Below are 22,184 nucleotides of genomic sequence, written 5' to 3' on the forward strand. Positions count from 1 at the left end.
TGCTTGTATTACCAGTGTCTGTTGGTGCTTGTTTTTCCCAACAAGTTGAAGATATCTTAGACGGTACCAGTCTTCAAGTAGGGAGACAATAATTTGTGAAATTGCAGCTGTTTAAGCATTATGAACAGTGCAATTTGTTTGTTGGTTGTGGAAAAGGGAGATCCACTGCTGATGCCATTGATTTCCTACTGTGTAAGATATACGGGTGTTTTGAGAACCCTGGACTTGCTGGGCTCACATTATGCGATCACAGGAAGGACCTTGACATGATGGATCATGCATTCTCTTCAAGTAAACTTTGGTGAAACTTCTTTCAAACTGAACTGATTCAACCCATCCTGGGAGGTTGAATACTGGCTAATGGTGAACTGTCTCAGATCTGAAGATGTGTCAACTGTGAAGTACCACAGGGCCTGTCCTAGTTCCTCTTAATTTTTCTGATTTCAGTGAATGATGTGGTTCATGTGGATTGCAGAAGATTTGTCCATTATGCAGATGGCATCACCTTCTACCATGATGGTTGAGAGCACTGGGGGCTCTATGGTGGAGACTAGGTTCAGTAGGAATCAGTTCATACTGATCTGTGCAAACCTCATTTTTTTAATAAGGAACATACGCAGTCGATCTTACTTGATACTTGAGGTCGTTGCCAATGACTGGGGTTTCCAGATAGGCAGTGTCGGAATTCTCAATAAAAATAACCTACATGGTCATTCACGCTGTGGAGGTGCTTGACTCCCAAAAAGAGGTTCACTGTAAAACTCCTGTAGTGAGTAGAGTGGCTTTTCCAGGAGTTTATTTTTCAAAGTGGTATAGAACCAAGAGTTTCGTGTTTCCTGAATTGGTCTAGGAAGGCTGTTAAAAAATCTTAAAAAATTGCCTGCGAAGGAAAGCTATTGTAATTCCCCGCCAGTCGGCTCCGGGGTACCTCCAGTCTAGTGGCATGTCACGTATTGTGGCTGTGTATATCACACCTTTTTTGAAACTGCACCAGGTTCTTCTTGATATACATAAGCGAGCACAATACATATTGACTGTACACTGTGAGTATCCCAAGATCCCTAAATAGTGGCCTGCAGTGATCCCTGAAGCCGGAAAATGTCACTATTCTCAGAGCCTTCTTTTGCAGTAGCAGCACATCGTGGACAGCTGGTGCGTGACCCCACAGGAGCAATCCATAGATGATATGGCTGTGAAACAGCGAATGATAGGCCATGACAAGACTTCTCTGATCCACCACACATCTCAGCTTACGAAGGAGGTACAGCACTCTGGACAACTTCCTGCATACTTGATTCACATGATGATTCCAGCTCAATCGCTCATCCAACCAGAGTCCTAATAGTTTTACTTGATCCGATACGACTGGCTGTCTTTTCAATGAGCAAACCAAGATGTTTGTTTTATCCTCATTTAATTTGAGCTTGTTGGCAAGAAACCACAACTTAGCTACTTCTAAGAGTCTGGCGGACTCCTCCTTTGCCTGTTCCACAGTGACACCTCTGGCAATCAAGGTGGTGTCGTCCGCAAAAAGCACTGCCCCCTGACCGCTTGAGAAGTCGTTCATGAGTAATATGAACAACAGAGGGCCCAAAACCGAGCCCTGTGGTACTCCATGCTTAACGCCTCTCAGCCTCGAGCCAGCACCTCTCAGCTGCACCACCTGTTTTCTATTATCCAGATAGGATGTCACTGTCTTAAGAACCCCGCCACCCAGACCATATTTCTCCAGCTTTCCAACCAATATCCTGTGAGGTACGCAATCGAAGGCCTTGCTAAGGTCACACAATGTGAGAGCAAGGGATTCACCATCCTCAAAACTTCTCTGAATGTTTTCTGTCAAAGCCAGGAGAGCACTAGTTGTGGATCGTCTGTTTATAAATCCATGTTGCAATGATGACAGCAGCCCATTCCCCTCAAAAAAGTTGGTCATCTGCATTTTCATCTCTGTCTCGATCACCTTTTGAGAAGATAGGCACCATGGAGATTGGCCTGAAGTTCGCTGGATCACTGGTCTCCCCTTTCTTGTGAATTGGCACTGTTCTCGCTGTCTTGAGACAGTCTGGAAACCTTCCTTCCACAAAACAGCTGTTAATGGCTGCAGCCAATGGTTCAGCTATTTGTTTTGCTGTTGCCTTTAGCACAAAGGTTGAAAGTCCATAGATATCCTGAGACCTGGAGTTTTTCAGGTTTGAAACAATGTTGGTCACACGGTCAGCACTCACCAGCTTCCAGTCCATCATCTGCTGTTGCACCTGTCCTACATTATTCATGGGATTTGAGCCACATTCAGGCAACTCCTGCAGAATGTTTTCTGCCACACTAACAAAGTAATTGTTAAAGTCATCTGGATTGAGAGGTGATTCCATTTGAGGTTTCTTTGGGCGATGGGTATTTATAATGTCCCAGGCTGCTTTGCAGTTATTATCAGCAGACATGATAGTCTCTGGCGTGTAGTTTCTTTTTGCCATGCCAACCTGAATCCTATACTCTTTTTTTTTTGGTACTGGTTTAACCAGTAGTTTTTACCTTCAGGTGTCGCTGCTGTCTTGTACTTATGATGAAGCAGTACCACTAGGTTCTTCACCTGGGCTAGAGTTTCGTCAAACCATGGCCTATTTGCAGTTTGAGTTCCTCTTCTGCTGTTTCTCGAAACCTTTCTCATGGTCTTTGGGAATACTGTGTTGAAGACATTAACATAACCAGCCAACAGGATATCCATCATGTATTCTTGCTTTGTGAGTCCAAAAACCTCCGTCCAGTTGATGCCCTCAAGCTTCCTGCAAAGAATGGGAATTCTTTCTTCTCTCACCACAATGGAGTAGCTGATGTAGTTGCCCTTCCACGGTTCCTGAGTTTGTTCAGTCTTATGTAAACTTGCTTGAAGAACAACAGCGCTATGATCGGATATGAAGGGATCAACCACTCTGGTAGTATACTCCCAGGAGTTCAAGTTGGTCACAGTGTCCAGACAAGCATCACCCCTCGTGGGACAAAGACTTCCAAAGATTGTGACTTCGTAATAGGTTGACAAAGATATCTCTCTCCTTGGATGGAATTTCAAGGTGTACATTGAAGTCACCACCAATGATTATTCTGTCTTGCTGCCTGCTCAAGATGAAGGACAAAAATTCATCGAGAAGCAGTGTGAATCCTTCAAAGTCTCCATTTGGTGGATGGTACACAGACACAACAATGATATGATCGTCCACCAGCTCCACCGCTGCAAGCTCCAATGTGCACTCCTTGCAATAATTAGTAACCTCTACTATTTTATATTGCAGTTTCTTATTCAAGTAAATTGCAGCACCCCCATTTTTATGAAGATTCCTGCAGTAGATGCTGGCTAGGCTGATTGTGCCGATATTTCCATAGAAATTTGACTCCTCTTCTTTCAACCAGTGCTCTGTGATGCACATAATGCTGGGCTCCATTTCGTCCACAAAGAGGTCAAGCACATCGAGTTTAGTTCTGAGGCACTGAATGTTTAGAACTATAATGATTACATCCTCTGGTTGTCTTTGCTTGTTTTTGGAAGGTGTCACTATTTCAGTGTTCCCCCTTGCCACCTCTTGAATAAAAAACGCCTGAGTGTCACATACTTCGGCCATTTTGTGCTGTCCAGGATTGCATCCTTATAGTCAAACTCAACTCCAAGCTTGAAACTGCAATATGACTCACTTTTAGTATCTAGCTTTTCAACTGTGAAGTTAATTCCAGGAAAATTATTTGTTAGAAAAGTGTCTACATCCTTATCTGTTGTTCCCTTTTTAATTTTTCCCAAGTGAAACCATGCTTTTTTTCGCCTGTCAATGTACAGCTCTGTACTGCATCCAAGCTGGATGAGCATGTCCCAATCAGTAAATTTTTGTCAATAGGTATTTTTTTGTTAGTTTTAACTGCATTGGCGAAGTTCAATTTATTACCTTTATTATCAAGCTGAGTAGTCCTTTTTGTTTTTTTTACCATTTTCCAGGTAGCTTCGTCATTTTTAGCCTTGTTTGGTGAGTTGCTAAGGCTAATTTTGCCTGGGTTATCTTGAGTAACACATATATTATCACACACATTTACACATAAATTATCACAGGGGTTATCACAGTTCAAGTTACGACTAATAGCAAGACCAACGGTCTCTTGTTCTTTTGGTATTTCGTCTGTGTTTGAGGTTTATCTTCAATACTAATAACAGAGCTGTCATTATTTACACTTATTGTGTTCTTATCTGAAGAAACTGTCATAGCATGCAACCTACCTTCCTTCTCAACGACAATACGGTAGGTCAGTTTATTATTTACATCTTTCACTATTTGGCCTGCAATTTGAATTGAAGTGATTTGAACATCGAGAATTTCACTAAGAGTTTCATTTTCGAATACTTTTCCGTGATTTTTTATGTCCTTTTTATTGACACTTAAGTTACGATCTTCCAGACCGTGTGTTTTCAGGATGTTGGTCACCCTAACCTTACACTTTGAGCAGTACCAAACAAAACCATCACTAAGACCCTGAATCTTGCGGTATTCTGTGTAAGAAATTTTTAAACAGCCGATATGATGCCAATTTTCACAAAATCCCTCACAAAAAAGAGCCTTTTCCGAATCTAAAACTAGATTTTTGCACACTCCACAGCATGAATCCTGCAGTTCGTCGGCCGGTGCCATATCGATCCCTCCTTTCTGAACCTCAAAAATGAGGATACTTATTGAATTTTGCATCAATGAAGCTATTAGTTTTTTTAATTTTTAACGTTTTTTCATGACGTGTCCTTGGGCGTCTGATACCTACTAGACTATAAGTAACTAACTAGAATAAAGTACAGATTTGATCCATCACTTTGAATTGCTATCAATGATATTTTTAAATAGTTACAACTAAATTCATATAACAATGCAATAAGTGATTTTCATTGCAAAGTTGCATACCTGCGAGTTTATCCAAGCCAAGTAGTGATGGTTTTGGAACCTTAAACTCAATGCTGCTACCTGGAGCCTGTTTCTTTTTTATTATTAAGCCACCTTTTTGATCATTTGATCCTCTCAGTTGATATATATCGTCTTCTTCTTCCTCGTTGTTCATTTTGATACCGTAGCGGAAAAGTTATTATAGTGTCTGGAACAGTAAGCAATAATATTTAGTACAATAATTATAATTCACTTTGAAAGTTAGCATAGTTAGTTGAACTTTAAAACGCATTTAAATCTGTAGGCAACTTACATGTTTACAATCATAGACCACACTGAAAACTCAGAATTATTTAGCCATAAGCCCAAATAATGTTTTTTTTTTTTGCCTTGACACTGTGTAAACTAACAACGGCATTTGATTGTGTCCCACATAATATAATGCTGAGAAAACTGGAGATATATGGCATATCTGGATTAGCTCTCAGGACGTTGAGGGATTATCTTACCTGAAGAAAGCAGGTAGTCACAGTTCAGGGAGCGGAATCTCAGGAGCAGGATGTAATGTAATGTCCCACAGGGATTCAACTTGGGTACACTGCTTTACCTCAAGATCTCTTAGTCGGCTCCCAGATGTTCATCTACAGGGCAACCCAATTACTTGAGGAGACTGGAGTGTGGTTTTCATCTAAAAAGTTGTGCATGAATGAGGGGAAGACCCAGATTATTTTGAGTAAACTGAGGAATGATCCAACTTCCTTTGGCAGACGAGAGGTCAAGCTCCTAGAGTTTGTGTTGGACTCATCTTTGTCATGCGAGCATTCTGTGAGCATGGTTTGTATCTGATGCGGAAGCTAAAGCTGCAAGTGCCCACCAAATACTACCTACTTTTAGCCTATCACGGTCTCTTCCATAGCCACATCAACTATGGTATTGTAATCTGGGGCCACGTAGTTGCATGTGGAAGGATTCTACTGCTGCAGAAAAAAGTTATTCGCATTATCAGCGGTGCACGGTGTACCTCTCCTTGAACCCTGTAGGCCAATGTTTAGAAGCCTGTCTTCAACCAATACATCTACAACCAGCCATATTCCAGACTTTTGTGTTTAAAAAGTAAAATAAAAGCTGTCGAAATGGAGTTTTGGAGAAGGTGCTGTGCTTTGACCAGAATGGATAAAGTGAAGAATGAGGTGATCAGGGACAGAAAGAAAGGTGGAGTCTGATATAATGAAATTCATAGAAGACAAGAGGTTGATGTGGTATGGTCATGCCAGAAGAGCTAGTGCCAGTAAGTGGATTGGAATAGTGACAGATTGGAGTCCGTTAGGGCGGAGGAGGAGAGGAAGACCAAGAAGGTCTTGGAGGGATGAAGTGGATGAGGCAATGGTAATGAGGAATTTGAGAGATGGTGAATGGGAAGACAGACAAGGATGGAGGACTCGGCTAAAAGAAGGGAGACAGTAAAGTACTGTAAAATCCTAATTTATATATATATAACAAACATAATAGAAGATGATGAATCATCTTTCAATTAATCTTATACGGTAGGGTACTTTGTGGTTAAATGTGAAACACTTTCATGATTTTCCTACCTTTTATGCATGCTTACTCTTCCTTAATTTGTATGTTTGCATGACTTTCATCTTTAGAATCTACTGAATTTTCATATTGGACTGTCTAAATAATTCAACTAGTAAGAACGGAAGATAAGCAACTTTACAGAGAGAATCAAAGAAAGTTCCAACTCAACAAGCCCAAAGTATAATTTTTTTTATGCCTCAGCCGTCATATATATTTGGCTCAACTGAAGGTATATTATCAACCCTGCTTGGAGAATATTAACTGTAGAAAACAGCAAACACTGCACGCTATGATTTTTCAGGAAATTGCCACTGTTAACACTATTGTAATCTATGATTTATCTCAGTTTTTGACATTCATAAATTATGATAAATTTTAGCATAGAATTTATTATGATCATACACACATATTTTAAATATGTATTACTGTATATTATGTAATACTATGAATATTTTATCGGTTGCACACAATATCTTTGTCATATAATGCATGATTTAGCACATATATAACAACAAAATGATTTTAGAGAATTGAAATGTAAAAAATTTGTTTCATCGCATGTCAAAACAATAGACAAAATTGATTGTTTCGAGCGCCATAGTGTGAATAAGATGCAACTTAGAAAGCAGTAGGCCTACTACTGTATTTTACTGTTTGCTATGGTAAAAAGTCAGCCACGCCATACCGCGTCGACTGTTTCCCCTTCCATAGCGTCAAATCGAATTGCAAATAAATAACAATATACATCAATGGATTCACAATGAATGTGGCTACATTAATTATTTGGCTCATTTTCCTTTAAAACTACTTGTTTCGAAGTTAATCGAAGAAAACAAGGAAATCAAATCACAAACCCCCTAAATTTTTACATATATATTATTTTATCAAGAAAACTGTTAATTTTATTGGAAAAATAAATATAACTAATATTGTAGTCCATAATGTAACGAATCGAATGACATACAACATGATAGATTTTTTCCGATTGATGGTTACAGAGATAATTGATTTCTAGTTTGCTGTTTACTATGGCTAAGAGAGTCAGCCGCGCCGTTCCGCGTCGACTGTTTCCCCTTCCACAGCGTCAAATCGAATCGCAAATACATAACAATATACATCAATAGATTTGCAATGAGAGTGGCTACATTAATTATTCGGCTCATTTTCCTTTAAAACTACTTGTTTCGAAGTTAATCGAAGAAAACAAAAAAATCAAATCACAAACCCCCTAAATTTTTACATATATATTATTTTATCAAGAAAACTGTTAATTTTATTGGAAAAATGAATATAACTAATATTGTAGTCCATAATGTAACGAATCGAATTGCATATAATAGAACTGTTCCCGATCAATGTTTAGAGACTTAATTGATTTCCCGTGTTTACCTGCATTTTTCATGTTTTAGGGGGCTGGGGCAGAAAGGTCCAGGGGATTTCTTGGGACTTTTGGGAGAATGACCCTCTGGGAGGGTTCTATCGATGGTGGGAAATTCAGCTTTCATTTAATTTTCGGATCGAAACTGCTTTTTTGGATCTTCATTGACTGGGCTAATAGTATAGATTGAAAATTTATTCACCATCTATTTATCCATAGGAATAAAATACAGAAATACTGTAGTACGGTAATGACTTTTTCCAGTATTAAACCCACAAAACAATGAAATAATATTAACTACTCACCTTTTCTCAAAAGTCGATAAGATTTAAAATTTTACTTTATCATAGTAGGCTGATTGGGCTAATTCTTTAAAATTTAAAACAGAAATAAGTTACAGAGTAATTTCTACACCACACACCAATTTACAAAATATAGGTTATGTTTTCTTGAAACTAGAAAAATAAGGAACGTCGAGAATCGTAATTTAAAAAAAAATTGAAGTCGAGGTTTTGCTTTTATCGAGGTATACCAATATTTATCGACATAGTTGATTTATATCGATCGACAAATGTCATCTCATCAAAGATCGAGTTTGAACTTCGAGATAACAAGAACGACCGAACCGAACAATTGACCAATCAAGTTATCATTAGTTTATTGTGTTATTGTGGATTTATATCAACAAAAATTGTTTAAACAACAACAAAAATTGTTATATTTATTCTTAATTAATATTGTATTAATCTTCTCCACCGTTTAATGTTTTAAACTGTGTTATACTTTACAAAATTAGAGCATTGTTTTTAGGTTAGGAAATGGCGTCGTCACTAGAAAATTTGGAAACCCAATTAGAAATGTTTATTGAGAATGTACGACAGATTCGGATTATTGTTGCAGACTTTCAACCTCAAGGGCAAAACGTACTGAACCAAAAGATGTAAGTTTACATTCAATCTAAAATTATTTTTATTACTTTTATTCTATTCTCAGAATTGCAACTAGCCTAAACTGTAAACTAAGTTGGTGTCTCGGTGAGTGCCACCTTGATGAAATATTGCACAACTTATTATTGTCTTAAAATATGAATGACTTTTTCCATGTTAACATAAATAGTATGACTTGTCAATAATATGCTGAAAACAGATCCTTCCATGTTTTGATTGGGCACGGAAATGAGTCTATCAAAAAGACTTGACAGTGGTCTGCCTCGAGGATTTGTCCTGGCACCTCTTCTTTTCTAACTTTATGTCTCAGATTTTCCTAGTCATGTCCAGAAATATTTGCGTATGCAGATGACTACACAGAGTAATAACATTGAGGCAGGAGAGGAGACACTAACAAGTAGTGACTTAGCTGTTCCGGCAGACTACTGTTCGAAATGGAGGCTGTGCCTTAGCAATGGGAAACCTGAAGTTTCATCTTTCCATCTATGTAATAAACTGGCAAATTCTGAGCTGAAGGTCTTAATGAAAAGTACTGCCTTGAAACAAATTAAGTTTCCGAAATCTTGGCATGACCCTGGATAGACCCTTCTCCTTTAAACAGCACCTAAGTAGTGTAGCAGCCAAGTTGAAGCCAAGAAACAACATTATTCAGAAAATATGTGGCAGAACTTGGTGTTCCAGTCTGGACCTAGTGTATACTGCTGCTGAGTACTGCGCCTCTTCCTGGATCAACAGTTGTCACACTAACCTTGTATATTTGCAACTAAACAATTCAATGCACATAATTTTAGGAGCCTTACAATCCACTCCAGTTTCCTGGCTCCCAGTGCTCAGCGGCATACCCCCACCTCCTCTTCACAGAGCACAAGCTCTCCTTCGGCTCTAAGTAAGGATTTGCTCCAATCTACTACTCTCTATCCATCAGGCCATTCCAGATCTATATAAAAGAGAGCTGAAGGTCAGCAGTCAGGATGGCAGTGCAATTGAAGAGATTAGAGGTTCTCTCTGACCAGGATAGAGGAGGCGCCCCCAGGAATGCCGGAGAGCTATTTCTCAGGTACTTGGCTCCCCCGGTGGATCTGGGTAACGTTCAACGGAATTCGAACCCAATTTGGGAGTGCAATGCATCATTTTTTAAATGGGGACTTGCGGACTCCACACTATGTGACTGTGGGGCGATGAAGCAGACATTACACCACATCATTTTTGAATGTGAGAGACGTGCCTACCTGGGCGAGGCTAACGACTTCACTGTAGCCAGTCTCTAGGCAATACAGTACATTTCAACTCCTGAAGTACAGTTATAACAGTGTGAAATTTAAAAAAAATGACAAAAATGTCATGCGCTAAATAATAAATAGGCTACCTATTGTACTTATGATTACAATAACAATTGTAATTGTATTCAAAAATAAATAATATCAAAATTGAGATGATATGACAAATAGATAGAACTTTATGGTCTATCAATCATGATGCCTGGGCCCCTGCCAAATGTCTGACAGCGGCTCGCGTTGTTCTTGCAAGCCACATTGCAATGTGTCCAGTAGAGAAGCACCCCAGCAAGAGCGGTAGTAGAGAGCCCCTCGCCTCTATTTGTCTGGTCTTTGCTTGTCTTGTCTGGCATAGTAGCCATCCACAGCGCTCGTCGTCATTTGTACGAACTTAGTGAGAGTGTAGTGGCCCTAATAAACGCTCAAATATTTGATAAGGGATCAATTTTTTTATAACAGCTGGTCAAATATCTTGACTGTATTGCCTAGTCCACACACTCGCCAAGTCGCTTGCCAAGCTGGTAAGCTTGGCGACATTGGTCTTGCCATGTGGCACTGCAATGTGGCAAATGCCTGGAGTGTTCGGCTGGCCACTCGCCTTCGCTCGCCTCGTCCAAAAATCTGAGTGAAGGCAAGAGAAGGCGAGCGCTCGTCGTCTTTGTACGCACTTGGCGAGAGAGTGGAAGCGGCATAATGAGGCACAAAGTTCTACTTGAGTGGGCCTGCATCAATAGAGTAGCTGCGTAGCTTCAATTCATCTTCATCGCAGATTTTGAGAAGAATGAGCCTACAATCCGTAGTTTGTGAACTTGACTAAGATGTTTCAAAAGCATTGTCACTACTCAATTTACTGGCTGATCAAGTTCTATCAAGAGATCAAATCTCGGTAAATTCAATAATCTTTCCAACATAATATCTGTAACTCTCAACTCCAGTTAATTATGAATTAACTTTTGTTTTGCAGCCAATCCCTTGTATACGGTCTGCAGGAAGTTGACAAACTACGATCTCAAGTTCAGGATGTTCACGTACCATTGGAGGTTTTTGAGTAAGTTTACAAATAAATCCACAACCATTGCCTATTCCAAAATTGATAAAATTATTGTTTTCAGATATATCTACTTTGCACATTTAGTTTTATGATGATGAGACCTATGATTTAGTATAAAATTATGGTTTAGTTCTACTTATTCATTTTTTACGAATCGATCATTGATTACAAAATGTCTTCTGGCTTGACAAAGAGGGTTTGCTTAAGGTTAATCTCGAACTGAATAGTGTAGCTCTTTTAGTGATTGGGAAAATCATTCTATGTAGGTAATGAAAGTCATTCTGTTATTTTCATAAAATAAATGTCACTCTGTAGTTACTTTATACTACAATTCATAATATTATTAATAGAATGAATATTCTATTTAGCCTAGTATTGATAACACGTAAAAAATATACAACTTGCCCTTTGTTGTAATAGTCAATTTGCATCTGTAATATTATCTTGCAAACATTATATATTTACAGTAGCCTTCCTTTCAGGGAAGTAAATTTCTATCCAATTTATGTCGTACAGCAGAAAATGGCAACCACGAAATTGCTTCTTGAAAATAATCATTTTAAAAAGTATTTGTTAAACGTTTCTTCAATAGTATTTGGACAATTCAAGACAAAATTAGGAAATTGAAGAAGTTTTAGGCCATAGCCTGTTTTTTCTTTTTCGACTATTGTTAAGCTGCGTTTACACCAAAATGTTAATAACTTAATCCTCATAGATTCTATTAGATTGAATATAACTTATCATACACATGATGAACATATGTGTTTGTCAAGCTCAGTTCAATCTCATAGAATCTTTAAGGATTAAGTCACGGTATATGGAAAAAGACGGTGTCACGCGCATGTTTGTGCAAAATTTCCGGTGGAGCTGACGTCATTTTATATCCAATATCTGTTTTTAACAAATAAGTTTCATAAATTGCCACTAGGTGTTGAAAACCTCAGTTGGTGGCAATGACGCAATCTAGCTGGCTGGCCACTGCGCATACATGTCATGACCCCTACCGTTTTCATCTAAATACCGTGGATTAAGTTATTAACATTTTGTTAATAACTTTGGTGTAAACCCAGCTTTACTCTATCCAATAAATAAATGAATATTTTTAAAATCAGATAATTTGATAGACTACAAACATGTGTTTCGATTGCTTTCAATCAATAAAAATATCTTGAATATAACCATTTTATGATATGAATGTACAAAACCTGTTGGAAGTGTGATATATTGAGCAATCTTCTCTGAATATGATTCATGAGTTGAAAAATAGCTTCCCAATGTTTTTTCGGAACACACCTAAAACTGTAGGTTCACCAATCTCTCATTATCAATTTATTAATTAATCTTATTATATATATAGCGAGTTTTTGCAACTTCAGTTGTGTCGCTTCTCGCACCCCAATCGCCATCTTTCCTTATCTATCCAGTCTCCTTCAAAGAGACCTCTACTCTCCATTTCAATGTGGACATTGGATACCCATTTCTTTCGCGGTCTTCCACGCCTATTTCTGTTCGCTGGTACCCAATTCCATACTTGCAAAGGAAGTCTTCCTTCATTCATTTTGCGCAGGTGTCCATACCATTTCTTATTATCAATTTATTAATCAATTATTTGATCTTATCTACCTATATAATTATTTTACTTTATCAATTTTCTGTTTTTTTTCTCTTAAATATTCATATTGATTAAAACTTTTACAATATTTCCATTAATAAATAAATCCTTAGTTTAAATAATGAAAAATTAACGTTTTGGTAGAGAGTTAGTGGGGAGGATATTTTTAATATTCTTTCCGAAGAATGGACATTGATATGTCCAAAGCTCCGCCAATTTATGTAGATGCATAACAATTTAATTATTATCTATAGTTATTATATTACAAATTGCTTTTTCATATCATATACAGTTCAATAATTATTTTCTTAGTCTATATTATGTAAATTCATCTATAATTGTGCTGTATTGTAAGCTATTGTATATAAGTGTATAAGCCAGTATATATTGTAATCTACATAAATAAAGTACTCAATCAATCAATTATCATCCATCTCATGACCCAGACATAAATCTACAGCTCACGTAGGCACCATCCTCAGAAAAAAATACAATCACAAAATCACAATACAATAAATTATACAATTATTCAATAAAATCATTGAACAAACCCTTACAGTACTTTTTTAAAATTATTCCAAGACACCAAAACTACTCATATAGTTTTTACGATCTTACTAACGCATTCTTTTCTGTCACTTTTCTTTACTATTTTTCGCTTCTTTTCAGCTACATTGACAATGGCCGTAACCCACAGTTGTATACCAAAGACTGTATCGAAAAGGCACTCACCAAGAATGAGCAGGTGAAAGGAAAAATTGATGCTTACAAAAAGTTCAAAGGACAAATGCTTGTAGAACTAAACAACGTGTTCCCCAATGAGCTGGCAAAATATCGTGCTATTCGTGGTGATGACAGATCTGTTTCTTGAAGCAAATGCTATTAAGTGATATTACAAAAAAATACGTTAATCATTATAATATATTGTGAACAATTTTTTACCATGTGCATCTGAATGTCTATAATAAACATTATTGATTAATACTAATGTAATAGTTGTTTTATATATTTTCCAGGCTTTTCCATCCTTTTTAGATTATTTAACAAGTTGCAATAGTGGCTTCCCCTAGCAGTTGCGGGAACACGGAATTGGAATACGAGGGTGAATCAAATGAAAACCTTAAAAGTGTTGTAAAGTTCCGAGAAGTTGTAGGATTGATCCGGTAGTTGGAAGGGATGTTCGTTGAAGCTCACACAATGACCACCAGGTGCATCAGTGACCTTGCTACACGCCACTAGCAGTGACTTCAATTAAAATATGGCCGCCCCATTATCAATATGCACCGCGTTAGATCAGCGATCAGTCATTCGTTTCTTGAGCAGTGAAGGTGCCAAATCAATGGAAATTCATCGCATGATGACAGTAGAGTATGGTGATTCATGTTAGTCCAGAAACAAATAAAGGAATGGCGCCATAGCTCATCGCCAAAATCAATAAATGAAGAATAATAACATATATCACCATAGTAAGTGTAATCAAATAATTCCGAACTCAGCGATCAGCAGGGAAACTCTTGCTGACTCCCTTCTGCGATGTGAACGGAGTGATTTGGGATCATTAAATTGACAGGTGAATGACAGTAAACATGAATTCTTATTCGAATCTCTTGAAAAATCAACTTCAGGCCAGCAATCAGGAGCAAACGGCGAGGACTTCTCACTTCAGGTGTGTTGATAAAGCATGACAACGCCCGACCACATACAGGCCGTTTCTCGGTTCAAACTATCCAGAATATAAAATTTGAATGTCTCATTCACCCACCTTATTCTCCAGACCTCGTCCCCAATGACTTTCAAGATTAAAGTTCGGAAAGATTTTACGTTCGGAAAGCTTAAAGATGCAATGGAAGGCAAGCATTTCCAAAATGATGAAGAAGTGAAAATCGCGGTGCACGAGTGGCTACAGGCACAACCAAAAGAATTCCTAAAACGTGGTATCCAAGCGCTTCTAAAGCGGTCGAACACTTGCATAACAGTTCAAGGACACTATTTCAAAAAATGATAAATGTAAGTTTCACTTAGTTGTTGAAATAAATCATACATAACACTTTTAAGGTTTTCATTTGATTCACCCTCGTATTTTATACATTTGCAATATTGCCGCTGTTTGCAATATGGCAGCTACTGGGAACTACCGTTGTCACTTCTTAATGATTGGTCAAAGGCAAATGCGAAGAACGTCAAAAAATTTTAATCTGCAAGTTAATTCATTCCATTGAGGATTTATGATTGCTATGTGTATTCTGCACATGCATATGAATGTTATCAATCAATCATTCAATGTACATTGAAGCTTTCCTGAAGGATCAATGTACAGAATGTTTCGAAACAGGAGTTACAAATTTGAAAATTTATTCAAAAAAGTTACAAAGCTGAATCTAGTCTTCGTTTAGAGAAAAACATTTCTACTTATTTTTTAAATAGTTAATGGTCGAGCAAAATGGTGCTGTAAAAATCTGGTGTGGTACACTCACACAACTTTCCTTGCTTATTGAACTGTAAGCCTCATTCTTAGACGAGAATAATTTAGGGGAATAACATAATGAGGATTGACGGAAACATATTTGCAACTACGATTAGACTACTGTATATGTGTATATACAATTGTTTTCAGAGTACTTTTTCCATTATGTAAATTGTGAAATTCGATGATTTTTTTCGAAATTCGTCAAAACAGCTGTTCTACAGATGGAATATCTTGACTATGACTGTGTTCTTTTTATAAACTGCTCTACCTACCCACGGTGTATGGAAGAAAAAAAGTAAAAACAGTGTTCCTACCTACCTCATGCACGAGAAGGAGGTTACAAAGTCCATTTCTCAAGGATTGGGTGGACCCCCAGTAGTACCCCAGCAAAAAGACTCATGTCAGAGCTCCTGCAATTTTCTCAGAAATGAGACTCATGTCAGTTGATAGGGCTTATAAATAGCTATCCATGGTATAAATTTGAAGAAAATCGTTGGAGCCGTTTTCGAGAAAACCGTGAAAAACATGGTTTTTTAGTCATTATCCGCCATTTTTCTCAAGAATATTACGGAGCTCCTGCAATTTTCTCAGAAATGAGACTCATGTCAGTTGATAGGGCTTATAAATAGCTATCCATGGTATAAATTTGAAGAAAATCGTTAGAGCCGTTTTCGAGAAAACCGTGAAAAACATGGTTTTTTAGTCATTATCCGCCATTTTTCTCAAGAATATTACGGAGCTCCTGAAATTTTCCCTGAAATGAGACTTATGCCAGTTGATAGGGCTTATAAATAGCTATCCATGGTATAAATTTGAAGAAAATCGTTAGAGCCGTTTTCGAGAAAAATGTGAAAAACATGGTTTTTTAGTAATTATCCGCCATTTTTTCCGCCATCTTGAATTGAATTTTATTGAATTTCTTATTGTCGGGTCCTTATGGTATAAGGACCTTAAGTTTAAAATTTCAAGTCAATCGGTTAATTAGGAATGGAGTTATCGTGTTCACAGACATACACACATACACACACACACACATACACACACACATACACACACACAGACCAATACCCAAAAATCATGTTTTTGGACTCAGGGGACCTTGAAACGTATAGAAAACTTGAAATTGGGGTACCTTAATTTTTTTTGGAAAGCAATACTTTCCTTACCTATGGTAGTAGGGCAAGGAAAGTAAAAAGTGCGTAAGCTTTTCAAATTGAAAATGGCTGACTACACTGAACGCGAAAATGCCAGTCAGTTTCTTTTCCAAGAGGGAAAAGTCAAAGGGTTAGTTTACCTAAATGTTTTGCTTTATACAAAAATTGATTGATGATCATATTTCTGACTGACGTGCAATTACGCTCGGGCGCAGTGGAGGCTCCATTTTCAACGTTAACTCGTAATAATTACCGCCAGTGCTTGTTACGGTGCGATTTTTCACTAATGAACTATTCTAGTAAATACTTGAGGCGTTTACATTTAAAACAAGACTAGTTACAGCTTTGCACCTCTTCACTTTTTTAATGAATTATCAAAATTCATTTGTACTGTAACTCCTTTTTATATCACACTGTATATTAGCCCCATTATATTATGGTCAAATAAAGTCAAAGACATTTGATTTACTCTTCAAAGATTTGATTTTCTATCAGACCCTTGTTAAACTGTCAAATATTCCATGAAGAATGATCCATTAGGCCTAAACTATCAAATATCTTTGATTGAATATATAAATGACAGTGTTATGGGATCCTTTTGACAATTGTTAACATCATGTTATTCAATGATTCAACACTTACTTCGCTAAGATATAAACAATTTACCCGGAACAACAAAATATACGGAATATTATTTCGTTTCAGGAGGTTTGAAAATGATAAAACTAATACTAGTTAGAATCATTCATGAACAAATTATGTGGAAGTACTTGATGAAATTTGAAATACATCACTTCATAAAAAAAATGTTCAACCAAACATTTGTTGGCTTCTTCAAATAATTGATAAAAATTATTTTAATCTAGATACTGTATTGTAATTATTATCTTCCAATTTAAAATTTTGAAATACATGTTGCTTGAACTGAATGCTTATTTCAATTGCGCCTTGGTCTCAGTTTCATTTGAAAATTTTCATTTATTTTTTTATTTTTCGAAACTTTTCCACTCTTCAAAGTTTTAGTTTTCCTGCAATGAAATGAATTTCTTTTTTATAAGTAGAAGGTTAAACAATCTGTTTAACATAATAACATTATCATTGAAACAAAAATTTGCAGCGAATAAATTATAGTTGAGTGAGGAAACTTGTAATCCTTTACATTGGTTAATAAATAGAACGGTGAACCTCTTTTCCACGAACTCTTCTTAGGACGAACCTTTTGAAATCTACAAATATTTTCAAAGCCTACAGTAACTCTGACATTAAACCCTTCTGTTCCTCTTTTTACCTAGATAGGCTGACTACTATACAATAAGTCTATGTTGAAACGACGAATGGGTTACTCATAGCACACAATAGTTAGTAACTGAATTCTTCACGTTTATTTCAACACAAAATGATCATTGAATTATTTACATAAATTAATTACCAATTCCAAGCGCCATATAGAAAAACTTGACAATAGAAACTTAATGCTTAAAGCTTACAGATAAATATGAATAAAGAATTTATTGCCAAATGCAAGAAATATTTTTACAAATAAAAATAAATATTAAAATACAATAGTTTTTGGCGTGACTGGAAAAAGAAGCCACGAGTTCTAAAAATAAGAAATACATTTTTAATCTAATAACAGTAGTACAAATGAAACAATTCTACAAATACAAACTTTCCATTCTAAAATATATTATTGAAATTAGTCAAAATCTTGTTTCGAGAGTTTTCAGAGTAAATTCATTGAATAAATCAGTCGATTTTTTCCGGTTAGCCAAAACTGTTCTACTGAAAATAGAAGACTGAAAATATAGGCTAATGTATATTGTTAACGTAATGAAATTAAAACCTCTGTTGGAATGAATTGTATTGTTGTTTGCCCCGTCGCGCCCTTCCTCTGTAGCCGGTGGGCTGCATCTCCTGGATAGGTTGGCCTCGCATCGGTGGAAAGCCGCGGCCTCTGAACACATTTTGACCTGCAAACACACCAACATATTATGTAGATACTGCACTCTATGAATACATCATACGCTACTGCAAATCGTACAGTGAATCAGCGTAACTATGTAACAAAGTGTAACTGTGCTTAGTTAAGCAAAAAAATACCCTTAAACCTTAAACGAGAATATTGTGACTTTTTCGAATGTTTAGAGCTTCTATTATCAATACCTATTTACAAGAATTTCAATTGAAGATAAATTAAAAAAAATAAATTTTAAAGATACATTTTTATACCCATTTTTTAATATTTACAATAATTTTAATTGAAAAAAATCAATAACAAAGATAAATTTTTGTTGGAAGATAAAGATAAGTAAGTAATAATGAAAGTTAGCTGGTATAGGTCAAAGTTAGTAAACTGTATACTAACGTTGGGTATAGGTGATGAAAATCATCGAGAAACCAGGTGGACTACTCGGCATAAACTAACCTTAAAGCCTTGTCTTTAGTGAGACATTTGATTGCTTATTATGTAGATATCATGAAAATTCACAAACAAAATTGATGAAAAACAATAATGTAGTATTACGCATAAGTTATGTTTTCTTTTTGGCAATAAATGAATTTGAATTGAAAGTAAGATCATGAAATAACCAATCCATTTCTACAATTATGTCTATTTTACAAACTATTTCAAGTTACCATTTTAAATTTATTCTGATCTACACCGCGAGATTTTACGTTCTTATTGGCTGCTGAGCATGACGCCGCAACCACACGTTGGCCCAATGAAGGCCAATGTCGACCAGCGCCAGTGTGTGGATAAGTGGTTTGCCAACGCTGGCCTTGATTGGGCACTGGTCACATTGCTGGCTGGACCAGCTTACTGGGGCAGCGATTGGACCAACATGGAATTATCATTGCAGTGCTCTGCACAGTCAAGAACCTCAAAATAATTTTCAAGTAGCCAGTAGCACTTCTATAAGCATAAGTCTAGTGACCTCCATGAATAGAGCAGTCAACCTCATCAAGGCGATTATCAGCTTGAAATTAACTTATTCAAGACGAGTTGAAATAGTGTTTGAGGACTTTCTGTTGCTTGAAAATAGATAGATACCTCTGGAAGCGAAATGAGGGGCATTCTCCTCATTCCATGTGATCCTGGCGGGGCGCGCCCTGGAGCGGGCCGAAGACGACATGCGCATAGAGCGACGCGCAGTGGACGCCCCGCGCATCATCGGCCCCCCCGGCCCACCACTGCCCGAGCCTCCCGCCCCCAGACTGGCCTCCGCCTCCCGCCCCTCGTCCTCCATCTCATCCATCACGTGCGATTTTTCGCCCTCTGAGCTCACTCCTAGCAAAACAATCTTGATTTAGCGAGTGAAGTGTTGTCTCAAACAAGGCAAAATTTAATTTTATTGTTTCACAAAAAAATTTCAGATTATAAATTATTAGTAAATGTACTAATTTAAGGAAGATTTTATCTATGTTTAATCTATTTCACAGATTAATTGAAACTGTACTCACATGGACCTGTCGGTCTGTTCGTGAGTAAGAGTTCGCATACATATATTAAAATTTAATTTACACAGATAACTTATCTATGATACAGAGAAGTAGGATCACTATTATAAATAACTATCAACATTTAATAGTATTGAGCAATACAATATCAAAACTATTGAATAAGAAATCAAAATACTTGATCATCAAGCTCAACTATCAACATTCGCACGGGTAGGGAAACACACACACACATACGTTACACACACACACACACACACACACACACACACACACACACACACACTTACGCCCACACATGAGTGAATGAAATTTCAAACATACATTGATTTGATCGATCTATCTCATTGATAGTCATTCAGAGATGCCAACCATTCATGTAGCACTTTCTTATATTTAAGTACAGTACAAAAACCTGGATGACTTATATTTATGGGAGGGAGCATTCCGCAAAATCATATTAAACACGTAAGAGACATTTCTGTCACAAAAAGCTCGCGAATTTCTCTCTAAACTGGGATACTACAATATAATATATTATTAATTTGTTTGTCATAAATAGTAATATCATATAGAAAGAAATTGCATAAGAAGATGTTGGTGTAGGTGTAGGTCGTTTAAGTTCCAAATTTCAAGCCGATTTCTTGTTAACTCAAGCCGATTACCGTCGACTACTGTCTATAATTACTGTTTTGGCCGGGTGAGAGTGTAAGAACGGCTCAGTATGAGAGACTACCAGAGTCACATAGCTCCACGGAAAAAAACTACTAGGACTATCGGGTTGGATTAACAGTGAAATGGGGAACATGAACGCCCTATACCACGGGATATCTACTTATGGTATCTCTATGGTAATACATAGAGATATACAATATAGACATTTTTCTTGAAATGCACTCCAAATAAACATACATAATATTATGTAATTTTTCTACCGGATATAATACCTGATTTGTTTTTGTTTTTACGAAAGTTTTAGTGTCAATCTATCCAAATTTTAAATTGTTTGTTTTATTCCAATTCATTCTTTTAGATTTGTGATTTGGAGTATAAATTAAAATGGACATAACCTCTGAGCCTATAATATTTGGACAATTTGAAACTAAATTAGGAAATTGAAGTTTTAGGCAATAGCCTGTTTTTTCTTTTCTGATCGTTGTATTATTTTTGCTAACCTAATAAATTAATAAATGAATATAGAATATACTAGTATTTATAGGCTATGATAATTAGTAAAGTTCATAAGCCTATATAGTGCACTTTCTTCCTATTATTGAGACCGCGATTATTATTATGGTAGATGTATAAATGGTGGTATTCACTTCAAACTGTCAGGATTGGTTGGATATGTTGTTATTAAATGCTGAATAGCACCAACGCTTGCCATTCAACCAATTGTGACAGTTGGAAGTGGAAGTGTAGGCCTACTTACCATCAGCTCCTTCTTCTGGCAAATCAAGGCTGGCCATCTCTGGCACATCGGCTGCGTCTGCTGAGCCACCACTCAAGCCCGCTTCCGCCTGCTCTTCAAGTTCCACATCTGTAATTATTATTACAACTGAATTAGAACAATCAATTTATGTATTTACTGAATCTTTTAATCCGAAGAGTTTAGATTTTACAAATACTCTCAATAATCAATTGAAAATTTGTACAATATTGAGTCTAAGAATGGTCACTAACGACAGGACAAGTGTGTTGAGCATGTATGCTCGTCATGCATGTTGTGTCATCAGCGATGGGCTTCGAACAAGAAACTGATGTTCGACAATAGCTTCTAACATGAAATAAACAACCAACAACAATAGATAAATAACTGGAAAATTACAAATTATAATGATACAAAAATAATTTTACCTCAAATAGAGTAGCGAAGAAAAAATTAACAACAAAGAATCGAAGATACAAAAACCCAACGTCAAAAACTTTTGTTCTAAGTCTTTTGCTGAGATTATACACAAAAATGTATGACGACCATGTGTGTACACACATGTTCAACACACTTGACATGTCGTTAGTGGCACTACAATTCGAAATTCCAAGCAAAAGAGCTTGTATTGAATTAACTTACAATTTCAAGATAGAAACTAATAAAATGTGAAACTAACTTGAAATGTGAAACCTCAAAAGCTCACAGTCATAAAACTCCAACCTCGACATATTTATAATAAGCAGTGAAGTGAAAGATAGGTACTATAGTGAGGTCCACGTTATAATGGCCGTATACAATTGACAATAGTGTTGTTATCCTTGTCTATCATGCAACAAAGCAGATAGCGCTATCTCTCTCTAGCTTTGTAATGTTGTCCGTTTGCCAGAGATATTTCATTTTTACTTTTGACAGTGACTTTACAGATGTA

The 22,184-nt window shown here is 36.7% G+C and overlaps 3 protein-coding genes across 4 annotated transcripts in view; 1 reads left to right on the forward strand and 2 right to left on the reverse strand.

The window, feature by feature from the left end:
• Nucleotides 1-8,383, reverse strand: part of LOC111057473 (pre-mRNA-splicing factor ATP-dependent RNA helicase PRP16) — a 28,540-nt gene extending 20,157 nt beyond the window's left edge. For both annotated transcript variants that reach the window (XM_039429697.1, XM_039429696.1), the window contains exons 1-2: nt 8,166-8,383; nt 4,923-5,109 (exon numbers count right to left, since the gene is read on the reverse strand). In XM_039429697.1, coding sequence (XP_039285631.1) covers nt 4,923-5,076 — 154 coding nt within the window. In that variant the 5' untranslated portion in view covers nt 5,077-5,109; nt 8,166-8,383. The remainder of the gene's footprint in view (nt 1-4,922; nt 5,110-8,165) is intronic.
• Nucleotides 8,384-8,422: 39 nt separating this feature from the next.
• LOC111057468 (mediator of RNA polymerase II transcription subunit 10) lies at nt 8,423-13,737 on the forward strand. The gene is made up of 3 exons (XM_022344895.2): nt 8,423-8,800; nt 11,046-11,129; nt 13,414-13,737. Exons 1-3 carry the CDS (start codon nt 8,679-8,681, stop codon nt 13,613-13,615), a joined length of 408 nt encoding a protein of 135 aa, XP_022200587.1. The 5' UTR covers nt 8,423-8,678; the 3' UTR covers nt 13,616-13,737.
• Nucleotides 13,738-17,733: 3,996 nt separating this feature from the next.
• LOC111064529 (nucleoprotein TPR-like) overlaps nt 17,734-22,184 on the reverse strand; it is a 65,213-nt gene continuing 60,762 nt past the window's right edge. The window contains exons 39-41 of the mRNA XM_039429703.1: nt 21,257-21,364; nt 19,418-19,654; nt 17,734-18,335 (exon numbers count right to left, since the gene is read on the reverse strand). Of these exons, the coding sequence (XP_039285637.1) occupies nt 18,202-18,335; nt 19,418-19,654; nt 21,257-21,364 (479 nt within the window). The 3' untranslated portion in view covers nt 17,734-18,201. The remainder of the gene's footprint in view (nt 18,336-19,417; nt 19,655-21,256; nt 21,365-22,184) is intronic.

This window comes from Nilaparvata lugens, chromosome 5 (genome assembly GCF_014356525.2).
Source record: "Nilaparvata lugens isolate BPH chromosome 5, ASM1435652v1, whole genome shotgun sequence".
NCBI classification, from domain to species: Eukaryota; Metazoa; Arthropoda; class Insecta; order Hemiptera; family Delphacidae; genus Nilaparvata; species Nilaparvata lugens.